Raw genomic sequence first — 14,048 nt, 5'->3', positions numbered from 1 at the left:
GAGGTATATTTTTAGATGACGACTGCTTAACCCTTTTTATTTCCATCAGAAAGGTTGCAACCCTAGACCGGGAATAGTTTTGTATTCCGCATGTCTTTCAGGTCTAAAATCATCATTTGGTGTGGGATAGATTTTTGCCTATCATCTAAAATTGTTAGTATAATCTTAACTAAAATATACGAAAATTATAGTTACGTGATACCTGACCGTGGGTATTTCCCTTATTTTAGAAATAATATTTCTTCAAATGAACATCATTCCAATTTGAAGGTAACACATTGCCGTCTATGGTTTCTAACTCGTAAGAACCCTTTCCAACGATGCCTCGAACTTTATAAGGACCTTCCCAATTTGGGTTCAACTTCCTTGCTCCAGTTGTTTTTGTTGATTGAAAAACCTTTTTGAGAACAAAGTCCTCAATCTTAAAGTATCTGAGATGGGCCTTCCTGTTGTAGTATCATTCAATGATTTGCTTTTGTGCTGCCATTCTTATTAGAGCTGCTTCTCTTCTTTGCTCGAGTAGATCCAGGTTCGTTCTTAATTCTTCATCATTTGATTCTTCCGTTGCTTGTGTGAATCTCGTACTTGGCTCTCCCATTTCAACTGGGATTAAGGCTTCTGAGCCATAAACAAGTGAAAATGGCATTTCCCTCGTACCTGTCTTTGAAGTTGTTCTATAAGCCCATAATACTCCTGGTAACACCTCAGGCCAATTGCCTTTTGCTTCTTCTAATCTTTTCTTCAAATTATTGATAATAATCTTATTTGTTGACTCAGCTTGTCCATTGGCCATGGGATGATAGGGTGAGGAGGTTATTCGTTTGATTTGCCAACTTTGAAAGAATTCTGTGACTTTCGAGCCTATAAACTATGGGCCATTATCACATACGATTTCTTTTGGCACTCCGAATCGACATATATTATTTTGCCAAATAAAATCCATTACCTCTTTTTCTCGCACATGTTTGAAAGCTCCTGCCTCTACCCATTTGGAAAAACAATCTGTTAATACTAACAAAAATCGTACCTTTCCTTTAGCTTGTAGAAAAGGATCCACTATATCCATTCCTTACTTCATGAATGGCCACGGGAAAATAACCGTATGTAATAATTCTGCAAGGCGATGCATATTATTGCCATATCGTTGACATCTATCGCACTTTGCTACAAAATTTTTAGCATCCTCTTCCATTTTAGGCCAATAGTAGCCCGCTCTAATTAGAGTTTTTACCAAAGATCTACCTCCTGCATGATTTCCACAATGCCCCTCATGTACTTCTTTCATTACATATTCTGTTTGAGCAGGTCCAAGGTATCTTGCTAAAGGTCCACCGAACATTTTTCGATATAGATTCCCTCATATTAAACAGTAACGGGCAGCCTTTCACCGAAGCGACTGAGACTCTTTTTTGCCTTCAGGTACGGTTCCGTACTGCAAAAAATTAACAATCTCGTTTCTCCAATCCCAAGTTAGATTATTAAAACTTACCTCATTTTTATCCTGGTCTAATGCTGAATGAAGTGTATTACAATAGCATTTTCTGCACTTGTTGTTTCCGCAACTGATGCGAGGTTAGCCAATACATCTGCTTCTGCATTTTCTTCCCTGGGTATTTGCACAATCTTCCATGATTGGAATTGTCTTATCAATTCGCGTGCCTTTTTCAAATATTGTTGCATCCGTGCTTCTCTAGCTATGTAAGTCCCCTACATCTGGTTGACTACCAGCTAAGAATCACTTTTAATCACGATCTTTTCAATGGAGAGTTCTCGTGCAAGTTCTAAACCTGCAATTACAGCTTCATACTCTGCTTCATTGTTAGTAATAGGGGTAATATTTAATTGCTTGTCTTATACTTTCTCCCAAAGGTGAAATTAAAATAATACCCAAACCTGCTCCTTTAACACTTGAGGAGCCATCAGTAAACAAAGTCCACGTACCTAGATTAGATCCGGTGAATATTTGTAATTCCTTTTCTACTTCATGAACTATTTTTGTGCTAAAATCCGCTACAAAAATCTGCTAAAACTTGAGATTTTATTGCAGTTCTAGGTATTTACATGATATCATATTCACTGAGTTCTATTTCCTACTTGGCTAATCTACCTGACAATTCTTGTTTATGCTAAATATTCCTTAAAGGATATGCAGTTATTACGGAAATAGGGTGACATTAAAAGTACGATCTCAACTTTCTAGATGCCATAACTAATGCTAAAGCAAGTTTTTCTAGATGAGGATATCTAGTCTCAGCATCCAACAAAGATTTACTAATATAATAAATTGGAGATTGTTTACCTTTGTCTTCTCGTATCGAAATTGCAATTACAGCCATTTCTGAAACTGCGAGGTACACAAATAGCCTCTCACCATCTTTTTGGTTTAGCCAGCAAAGGTGGATTTGATAAGTATGCCATGAAATTTTTGAGGTCTTGTTGGCATTCCTCAGTCCATTAGAACTGATTTTGCTTTTTTAGCACTGAAAAGAATTTTAAACTTTTCTCCGAAGATTTAGAAATAAATCTTCCTAGAGCTGCTATCCTACCTATCAATCTTTGCACTTCTTTTTTGCTGGTCTGATATCCCACCGTAGGGACAGTGATGACGCCTAATGCTGCACTTGCTAGGCAAGCCAACATTAGAGGTTTACGACTTTAAAACATTTAAAAACATATACGAAGATTCACTACCATTCACCACATGATACCAAAATAACCAGCTAAATAGTATAATGATACTGCGAAAATAATACTGATATCTAACTACCCATGATCTGGAGTCACAACTCATGGACTACTAAGAATCTACTAAAAGTATTTGGCTGAAAAAAAAATGTATAACTGTTTGTGAACTAAATAAAACAGTAAATGAATAATAAGGAAGAGACTCTAGGAATCTGCGGACGTCGGCAGATCTACCTCGTACCTCCTGCGGTGAAGTCAGCTACGAATCAGAATCAGCTCGGACCTAAATCTGGATCTACACAGAAAGTGCAGAATGTGGTATCAGTACAACCGACCCCATGTACTGGTAAGTGTCGAGCCTAACCTCGGCGAAGTAGTGACGAGGCTAGGACAAGACACCACATAAAACCTAAACAGTATAATCATGCTAGTGGAAATAACCACAAATACAGAACTAAAATAGAAAATAATGGGAAGGGTACATGCAGTGGGGGATTTCAATATAAGGAGTGACAATAACGAAAAGACAGAATTAAACAACAATCAGTAAGCAAATCAAACAATTAAAACCGTAAGGAAAACTGCACGGCATCACCTTCCGTGCTTCTACTCTCAACCTCACCAAATAATAAATAAGACTGTACGGCATCACCCTTCGTGCTTTTACTCTCTTCCTCACAATATAAATAATTCATGCACGACATCACCCTTCGTGCTTTACACTCTTCCTCACAATATAAATAAATCATGCACGACATCACCCTTCGTGCTTTACACTCTTCCTCACAATATAAATAAATCATGCACGGCATCACCTTTCGTGCTTTACACTCGTCCGCACAATTCACATAATCAATAACAACGGATAGAGAGAAGTTTCACAAAGAAATCAATATTTCATCAATGATTACTTTCACAATTTAAAATCTCAACCTCGAATCAATATTCATAATTTTATCAACCTTGGTGGAACCGGATACAAATCTCCCAACATTTCAACAACAACAATAAGCATGGATAACAAGATTTAAGACTACAAATTTGCAAGAATGGAATTTCACTCGCATGCTATGACTCGACCACAATGCATAGATGCTCGTCACCTCACCTATACATCATATTCAACAACAAAACACGTAGCAAATACTCACACATACCTATTCCCTCAAGCCAAAGTTAGACAAAACACTTACCTCAATTTGCAGGCCACTCACTGCTCAAGTACCGTTTTCCCTTTAGAATTCACCTCCAACCCACCCGTATCTAATCATAATTAGTTTAATATCATCAATTATCGCTAAAGGAATCAACTTTAATGCATAATTACAGTTTTCGTAAGTTTTCCCAACAAAGGTCAAAAACCGACTCCGGGCCCGCTTGGTCCAAACTCGAGGTTCGGACCAAAATTTGTTTACCCATTCTCCCCCGAGCCCAAATATACAATTGGTTTTGGAATCCGACCTCAATTCGAGGTCTAAATCCCCAAATTTCAAAATTTCTAAGTTCTACCCAAAAATCTTAATTTCACCATACAAATTCTAGATTATAGGTTGAAATCTTGTTATAAGATGTAAAAGATTGAAAGAAAAGAGTTAGGAATCACTTACCTATGATTTGGGAAAGATTTAGTCTTTGGAAAATCGCCTCTTGAGGTTTAGGTTTTGAAAAATTGAAGAATGAATGAAAAATCCCGTCTAAGTCTAAAGTTATCAGCTGCGGATGTCGCATTTGCGACCTGAGCTTCGCAATTGCGAAGCTTGCAAATGCGAAGGAGTCATCGCAAATGCGAGAACCTTCACATTTCCGCTGCCTTCGCAAATGCAAAGATTATGTCGCATTTGAGACAATTGGCCCATCGCAATTGCGGGTAGAAGTTTACATTTGCGAACATGCCCTTCCCCAGACCCCCTTCGCAATTGCGAGAACTGCTGGCCTAGGCTTTCTTCGCAATTGCGATAAAAACCTCGCAATTGCCATACCTTCTTGGTTCGCATTTGCGAAGCCTGATCTCGCAATTGCGAGATCAGAGGCCTGCTACATACACCAGTTACACCAGCAAATTTCTAAGTTCCAAAATCACTCCGTAGCCTATCCGAAACTCACCCGAGCCCTCGGGGCTCCAAACCAAACAAGAACGCAAGTCTAAAAATATCATACGAACTTGCTCGTTCGATCAAATCACAAAAATAACACCTAAAACTATGGATTTAGCACCAAAACTCATGAATTCCTCAAGAACATTTCAAAACTACTATCTTCTCAACCGGGCGTCCGAATCACGTCTAATCAACTCCGATTTCTATCAAATTTTACAGAAATGACTCATATATAATATTAAACCTGTACCAGGCTTCGGAACAAAAATACGGGCCCGAATCCAATGAGATCAAACATTAATCAATTTCTTTAAATCCATAGAATTTTAGTCTTTCAATTTTCATCAAAAATTCATTTCTTGAGCTGGGGACTTCGGAATTCGATTCTGGGCATACGCTCAAGTCCCATATTTTACTATGGACCTTCCGAGACAGTCGAAACATGGATCTGGGTCCGTTTACTCATAACGTTGACCAAAGTCAACTAAAAATCAATTTTAAATCCCAAAAATTATTACTTCATAAATTTTCACATAAAGGCTTTACGGATTTACGCCCGGACTGCGCACGCAAATTGAGGTGAGTAAAAATAAGATTTTATGGCTAACAGGCCCAGAATAGAGTCTTAATTCACAAGATAACCCTTTGGGTTATCACAATCTCCACCTCTAAAACAAACGTTCTCCCTTGAACGGACATAGAAAAGTATTTGAACTGGCGAACAAGTGGGGATATATACTCCGCATGTCCGACTCGGACTCCCAAGTAGCTGCCTCAATAGGCTGACCTCTCTACTGCACTCAAACTGAAGGGTAACTCTTTGACCTCAACTGACGAACCTGCCGGTCTAGAATGGCTACCGGCTCCTCCTCATAAGTCAAATCCTTGTCCAATTGGACAGAGCTGAAATCTAACAAGTGGGACGGGTCACCATGATATTTTTGGAGCATAGACACATGGAATACCAGATAAACTGAGGATAACCCTGGAGGCAACGCAAGTCTATAAGCTACCTCCCTCACTCTCTCGAGGATCTCGAATGGCCCGATGTACCTAGGGCTCAACTTGCCCTTCTTCCCAAATATCATAACACCCTTCATGGGCGATACCCGGAGTAATACCCTCTCCCCGACCATGAATGCCACATCACGAACTCTACGGTCGGCATAACTCTTTTTCCTGGATTGAGCTGTACGAAGTCGATCCTGTATAATCTTGACCTTGTCCAAGGCCTCCTAAACTAAATCTGTACCCAATAACCGAGCCTCCCCCGGCTCAAACCACCCAACTGGCGACGTGCACCATCTACCATATAAGGGCTCATAGGGAGCCATCTAAATGCTCAACTGGTAGCTGTTATTGTAGGCGAACTCTGCGAGGGGCAAGAACTGATCCCACGATCCTCCGAAATCTATAACACAAGCGTGGAGCATATCTTCTAAGATCTGAATGGTATGCTTGGACTGCCCATCCGTCTGAGGATGGAATGCTGTGCTCAACTAAACCCGTGTACCCAACTCACATTGTACTTCCCTCCAGAAGTGCGAGGTAAACTGCTTACCTCGATCAGAAATGATAGACACGGGCACACCGTGAAGGCGAACGATCTCCCGAATATATATCTCTGCCAACCGCTTCAAAGAATAAGTACTTGCCACCGGAATGAAGTGTGCTGACTTAGTCAGCCTGTCCATAATAACCCAAATGGCATCGAATTTCCTCTGAGTTCGTGGGAGTCCAACAACAAAGTCCATAGTGATACGCTCCCACTTCCACTCAGGAATATCCATCTGCTGAAGCAAACCACTGGGTCTCTGGTGCTCATACTTCACCTGCTGACAATTCAAGCACCGAGCTACATAAGCAACTATATCATTTTTCATCCTTCTCCACCAATAATGCTGCCGCAGGTCCTGGTACATCTTGGCAGCACCCGGGTGAATAAAATACCTAGAATTGTGTGCCTCCTTAAGGATAAACTCACGAAGCCCATCAACATTAGGAACACACACTCGACTCTGTATCCTCAAAACACCATCATCTCCAACTGTAACCTGCTTGGCACCATCGTGCCGCACTGTGTCCTTAAGGACCATCAAGTGAGGGTCATCATACTACCGATCTCTGATACGCTCAAACAAGGAAGACCGAGCGACTGTACAAGCTAGAACACAACTGGGCTCTGAAATATCCAACCTCACGAACTGATTGGCCAAAGTCTGAATGTCTGAAGCTAGCGGTCTCTCACCCACTGGAATGAATGCAAGGCTGCCCATACTCACTGCCTTCATACTCAATGCGTCGGCCACCACGTTGGCCTTTCCCGGATGATACAATATAGTGACATCATAGTCTTTCAATAGCTCCAACCATCTCCTCTTCCTCAAGTTGAGATCCTTTTGCTTGAACAAATACTAGAGGTTGCGATGATCCGTGAAACCCTCACACGGCACGCCATAAAGATAGTGCCTCTAAATCTTCAACGCGTGAACAATGGCTGCCAATTCTAAGTCATGGACAGGATAATTCTTCTCATGAACCTTCAACTGTCGAGATGAATATGCAATCACCCTACCCTTATGCATCAATACTGCTCTAAGCCCCATGCTGAAGGCATCACAATATACCGTGAAAGATCCCGAACCTGATGGCAATACCAACACCGGTGCTGAAGTCAAGGCTGTCTTGAGCTTCTGAAAGCTCGCCTCAGACTCCTCCGACCATCTGAATGGGGCACCCTTCTGGGTCAACTTAGTCATCGAGGCTGCTATAGATGAAAACCCCTCCACAAATCGATGGTAGTAACCCGCCAAACCTAAGAAGCTCCTAATATCTGTGGCTGAAGTGGATCTAGGACAGTTCTTGACTACCTTAATCTTCTTAGGATCTACTTCAATACCCTCTGCTGATAAGACGTGACCCAAGAAAGCTACCGAATCCAACCAAAACTCGCACTTTGAAAATTTAGCATATAACTGACTGTCCCTCACAGTCTGGAGCGCTATCTGGAGGTGCTGCTCATGCTCCTCCACACTGCGGGAGTATATCAAAATATTATCAATGAACACAATCACAAACGAATCCAGGTAAGGCTTGAACACTCGGTTCATCAAATCCATAAATGCTGCGGGGGCATTGGTCAAGCCAAAATACATCACCAGAAACTCATAGTGCCCATACCTCATCCGAAAAGCTGTCTTAGGGACATCTTATGCCCTAATCTTCACTGATGGTAGCCCGATCTCAAATCGATCTTTGGAAACACCTTGGCACCCTGAAGCTGATCAAACAAATCATCAATCCTCGGTAACAGATACTTATTCTTGATAGTGACTTCGTTCAACTGCCGGTAATCTATACACATCCTCATAGATCCATCCTTCTTCTTCACGAACAAAACCGGCACACCCCAGGGTGAGACACTAGATCTATTGAAGCCCTTATCAAGCAAATCTTGCAGTTGTTCCTTAAATTCTTTCAACTCTGGTGGGTTCATCCGGTATGGAGGAATAGAAATGGGCTGAGTGACCGGAGCCACATCAATGCAAAAATCAATATCCCTGTCGGGTGGCATCCCCGGCAGGTCTGCAGGAAACACCTCGGAAAACTCACAAACAACAGGCACCAAATCCATAGATGAAACCTCAGCACCAGAATCACGAACATGAGCCAAATAGGCCAAACACCCCTTCTCAACCATACGCCGAGCCTTCATATAAGAAATAACCCCGCTGGAGGAATGATCAGGAGTCCCTCTACACTCTAATCGAGGTAACCCCAGCAAGGCTAATGTCACTTTCTTGGCGTGATAGTCCAAGATAGCGTAGTAAGGTGACAGCCAATCCATTCCCAATATGACATCGAAATCTACCATATAAAGGAGCAAAAGGTCTACACTGGTCTCAAGACCCCTAATAACGACCACAGACAAGCGATATACACGATCTAAAACAATAGCATCCCCCCACAGGCGTGGACACATATACAGGGACGCTCAAGGAATCACGGGGCAAACCCAAATACAAAGCAAAATAAGATGATACATAAGAGTAAGTAGACCCCGGATCAAATAGAACTGAAGCATCTCTATTGTAAACTGAAATAGTATATGTGATAACAGCATCGGAGGACTCAGCCTCAGGTCTGGCTAGAAAGGCATAACATCGGGGTTGGGCCCTACCACCCTGAACCATGTCTCTGGGATGACCTCTAACTGGCGGGCCTCCACCTCTAGCGGGCTGACCTCCACCTCTAACAATCTGGCCCCTACCTCTGGCTACTTGACCCCTACCCCTGCTTGGCTGGGTAGGTGGTGCGGTAGCTGGTGCCGGAACCATGGCACGAGAACCCTGGTATTGAGAACTACTCGATGAGTGAGGGCAATATCTAGTAATGTGCCCCGGGTCACCACAAGTATAACATGACTTCGGCTGCTGAGACTGCTGGCCGGCATACTGACCCTGTCGACCTGAATAGCCACCCTGAAAACTCTGAAGAGGAGGTGTACTGATAGGAGCTGGCTGATCAGAATAAGGCATGTAAGAGCCACGACCACCTGGGGCACCATGGGATGCCTAAAGTGCTGAATGAAATGACCTGGGAGGATGGCCTCTACTATAAGTACCCCCGCCTCAAGATGAGGCACCGCTGAATCCACCGGAATATTGAGGTCTCTTGTCTGACCCCTGACCTCCCAATCCAAGAACCATCTCAACTCATCGGGCCACATTGGCCGCTTCCTGGAAAGAGATCTCGCTCCCCATCTCCTTAGCCATCTGCAATCTGATAGGCTGGGCAAGACCCTCAATAAATCTCCTAACCCTCTCCCTCTCTGTGGGTAGCAAAAGAGTAGCATGACAGGTTAAATCCACAAAACGAGTCTCATACTGAGTAACAGTCATGCTTCCCTACTGGAGATGCTCGAACTGACGGCGGCGCTCCTCTCTCGTAGGGATAGGCAGAAACTTTCCCAAGAAGAGATGTGAGAACTGATCCCAAGTAAGGGCAGGTGACCCAACCGGTCTAGTCAATAGATAATCCCTCCACCATTTCTTGGCGGAACCAGTCATCTGGAAAGTAGCAAAGTTGACTCCATTGGTCTCCAATATACCCATGTTCCGAAGAACCTCATGGCAGCTATCAAGGTACTCCTGGGGATCCTCTGAAGTGGCACCACTTAAATGAACTGGGAAAAGCTTGATAAACTTATCCAATCTCTACAAAGCATCGGAGGACATACCTGCCCCATCAACGAGCGGTACTGCAGCAACTGGCTGAACTACCCAAACTGGATGAGCTGCTGGGGTCTGAAGCTGGGGAGCCATCTGCTCCGGAGTGTGGGTAGCAGGAGTCTGGACTCCTCCTCCAGCCTGAGATACGGTTGCTGCCATAAGGAATGCGCCAGTCTGGGCTATACTCTCCATAAGGCCCACTAGTTGGACCAAGGCATGCTGAAGCACCGGGGTAGCAATAAACCCCTCTCGGACCAGAGCTGGTCCCGCCGGAATGGTCTGAGCTGGGGCCTCTTCACCGAGCTCTGTCTGAGGCCCCGCAGCTGGAGCTACTGCCTGAGCACTGGGTTGAGCCCTGCCCCTACCTCATCCTCTGGCATGGCCTCGGCCTCTGCCCCTCGTAGGAGCTGCTGCTGGAGGATCCGGTTGCTGGTCAACGGAAAAAGCGGTACGTGTTCTCGCCATCTGTGAGAGAATAAGAATAGAAGAGTACAATCAGTATTGGAATAACAAGAATCGCACGACAGAGTTGAATAAAAGTGAACTTGTTCCTAACTTTATAGCCTCAGAGAGATAAGTACATACGTCTCTGTACTAAGCTTGTCCGTGAATTGTGAGACCTAGGCAACCTAGTGCTCTGATACCAACTTGTCACGACCCGATTTCCCACCGCCGGGACTGTGATGGCGCCTAACGCTACACTTGCTAGGCAAGCCAACATTAGAGGTTTACGACTTTAAAACATTTAAAAACTTATACGAAGATTCACTACCATTCACCACATGATACCAAAATAACCAGCTAAATAGTATAACGATACTGCGAAAATAATACTGATATCTAACTACCCATGATCAGGAGTCACAACTCACGGACTACTAAGAATCTACTACAAGTATTTGGCTGAAAGAAAAATGTATAACTGTTTGTGAACTAAATAAAACAGTAAATGAATAATAAGGAAGAGACTCCAGGAATCTGCGGACGTCGGCAGATCTACCTCGTATCTCCTGCGGTGAAGTCAGCTACGAATCAGAATCAGCTCGGACCTAAATCTGGATCTGGACAGAAAGTGCAGAGTACAGTATCAGTACAACCGACCCCATGTACTGGTAACTGTCGAGCCTAACCTCGGCGAAGTAGTGACGAGGCTAGAACAAGACACCACATAAAACCTGAGCAATATAATCATACTAGTGGAAATAACCGCAAATACAGAACTAAAACGCAGAAATAATGGGAAGGGAACATACAGTGGGGGATTTCAATATAAGGAGTGAGAATAACAAAAAGACAGAATTAAACGGCAATCAGTAAGCAAATAAAACAATTAAAACCGTAAGGAAAACTGTACGGCATCACCCTTCGTGCTTCTACTCTCAACCTCACCAAATAATAAATAATATTGCACGGCATCACCCTTCGTGCTTTTACTCTCTTCCTCATAATATAAATAATTCATTCACGGCATCACCCTTCGTGCTTTACACTCTTCCTCACCATATAACTAAATCATGCACGACATCAACCTTCGTGCTTTACACTCTTCCTCACAATATAAATAAATCTTGCACGGCATCACCCTTCGTGCTTTACACTCTTCCTCACAATATAAATAAATCATGCACCGCCTCACCCTTCGTGCTTTACACTCTTCCTCACAATATAAATAAATCATGCACGGCATCACCCTTCGTGCTTTACACTCGTCCTCATAATTCACAGAATCAATAACAACGGATAGAGAGAAGTTTCACAAAGAAATCAATATTTCATCAATGATTACTTTCACAATTTAACATCTCAACCTCGAATCAATATTCACAATTTTATCAAGCTTGGTGGAACCGGATACAAGTCTCCCAACATTTCAACAACAACAATAAGCATGGATAACAAGATTTAAGACTACAAATTTGCAAGAATGGAATTTCACTCGCATGCTATGACTCGACCACAACGCATAGATGCTCGTCACCTCAACTATACATCGTATTCAACAACAAAACACGTAGCAAATACTCACACAATACCTATTCCCTCAAGCCAAAGTTAGGCACAATACTTACCTCAATTATGCAGGCCACTCACTGCTCAAGTACCGCTTTCCCTTTAGAATTCACCTCCAACACACTCGTATCTAATCATAATTAGTTTAATATCATCAATTATCGCTAAAGGAATCAACTTTAATGCATAATTACAGTTTTCCTAAGTTTTCCCAACAAAGGTCAAAAACCGACCCCGGGCCCGCTTGGTCCAAACTCCAGGTTCAGACCAAAATCCGTTTACCCATTCTCCCCCGAGACCGGATATACAATTGGTTTTGGAATCCGACCTCAATTCGAGGTCTAAATCCCCAAATTTTGAAATTCCTAAGTTCTACCCAAAAATCCCTAATTTCACCATAAAAATTCTAGATTCTAGGTTGAAATCTTGTTATAAGATGTAAAAGATTAAAAGAAAAGAGTTAGGAATCACTTACCTATGATTTGGGGAAGATTTGGTCTTTGGAAAATTGCCTCTTGAGGTTTAGGTTTTGAAAAATTGAATAATGAATGAAAAATCCCGTCTAAGTCTAAAATTATCAGCTGCGGATGTCGCATTTGCGACTTGAGCTTCGTAATTGCGAAGCTCGCAAATGCGAAGGAGTCATCGCAAATGCGAGAACCTTTACATTTCCGCTGCCTTCACAAATGCAAAGAGTATGTCGCAATTGCGGGTAGAAGTTCGCATTTGCGAACATGCCCTTCCCCAGACCCCCTTCGCAATTGCGAAGATAAACTCGCAATTGCGAGAACTGCTGGCCTAGGATTTCTTCGCAATTGCGATAAAAACCTCACAATTGCCATACATGCTTGGTTCGGATTTGCAAAGCCTGATCTCGCATTTGCGAGATCAGAGGCCTGCTACTAACATCAGTTACACCAGCAAATTTCTAAGTTCCAAAATCACTCTGCAGCCTACCCGAAACTCACCCGAGCCCTCGGGGCTCCAAACCAAATATGCACGCAAGTCTAAAAATATCATACGAACTTGCTCGTGTGATCAAATCACAAAAATAATACCTAAAACTATGGATTTAGCACCAAAACTCATGAATTCCTCAAGAACATTTCAAAACTATTATCCTCTCAACCGGACGTCCGAATCACGTCAAATCAACTCCGATTTCTACCAAATTTTACAGACATGACTTATATATTATATTAAATCTATACCGGGATCCGAAACCAAAATACAGGCCTGATACCAATGAGATCAAACATTAATCAATTTCTTTAAATCCATTGAATTTCAGTCTTACAATTTTCATCAAAAATTCCTTTCTTGAGCTAGGGATTTCGAAATTCGATTCTGGGCATACGCCCAAGTCCCATATTTTACTACAGACCTTCCGGGATAATCAGAACATGGATCCGGGTCCGTTTACTCAAAATATTGACCAAAGTCAACTAAAAATTAATTTTAAATCCCAAAAATTATTACTTCATACATTTCCACATAAAGGCTTTCTGGATTTACGCCCGGACTGTGCACACGAATCAAGGTGAGTAAAAATAAGGTTTTTAAGGCTAACGAGCCCGGAATAGAGTCTTAATTTATAAGATGACCTTTTGGGTCATCACATTTTTGCTCGTGAGTATATTAGGAATTTCCTCAATAGATTTAATCTGTGCAGGGTTTACTTCAATACCTCTATTAGATACAAGAAAACCTAAGAAATTACCTGAAGCTACGCCGAAAGCATACTTTTCTGGGTTCAATTTCATATTATAGTTGCGGAGGATCTCGAAGGTATTTGAAAGATGTTGAAAATGATCTTCCGCTCGTGCAGATTTGACCAACATATCATCAATATACACTTCCATGGTCTTTCCCAAGTGTTCTTGAAACATCTTTGTCACCAACTTTTGATATGTGGCTCCAGCGTTTTTTAATCAAAAAGGCATGACTTTGTAACAATAAGTCCCCCTGTCCGTAATAAATGAAGTTTTTTCTTCATCTAAAAGATCCATTTTTATTTGATTATAAC

At 42.2% G+C, this 14,048-nt stretch overlaps 1 protein-coding gene across 1 annotated transcript; it reads right to left on the bottom strand.

Moving 5' to 3' along the window:
• Positions 1-457: 457 nt before the first annotated feature.
• Positions 458-793, bottom strand: LOC142180082 (uncharacterized). The gene has a single exon (XM_075251004.1). The coding sequence runs from the start codon at positions 791-793 to the stop codon at positions 458-460; it is 336 nt and encodes a 111-aa protein (XP_075107105.1).
• Between the last annotated feature and the right edge of the window lie 13,255 nt (positions 794-14,048).

The sequence above is a fragment of the Nicotiana tabacum genome, chromosome 4, assembly GCF_000715075.1.
Source record: "Nicotiana tabacum cultivar K326 chromosome 4, ASM71507v2, whole genome shotgun sequence".
Taxonomy (NCBI): Eukaryota; Viridiplantae; Streptophyta; class Magnoliopsida; order Solanales; family Solanaceae; genus Nicotiana; species Nicotiana tabacum.
The sequence above is the reverse complement of the archived record's forward strand: the minus strand, read 5'-3'. Positions and strand labels throughout refer to the sequence as shown.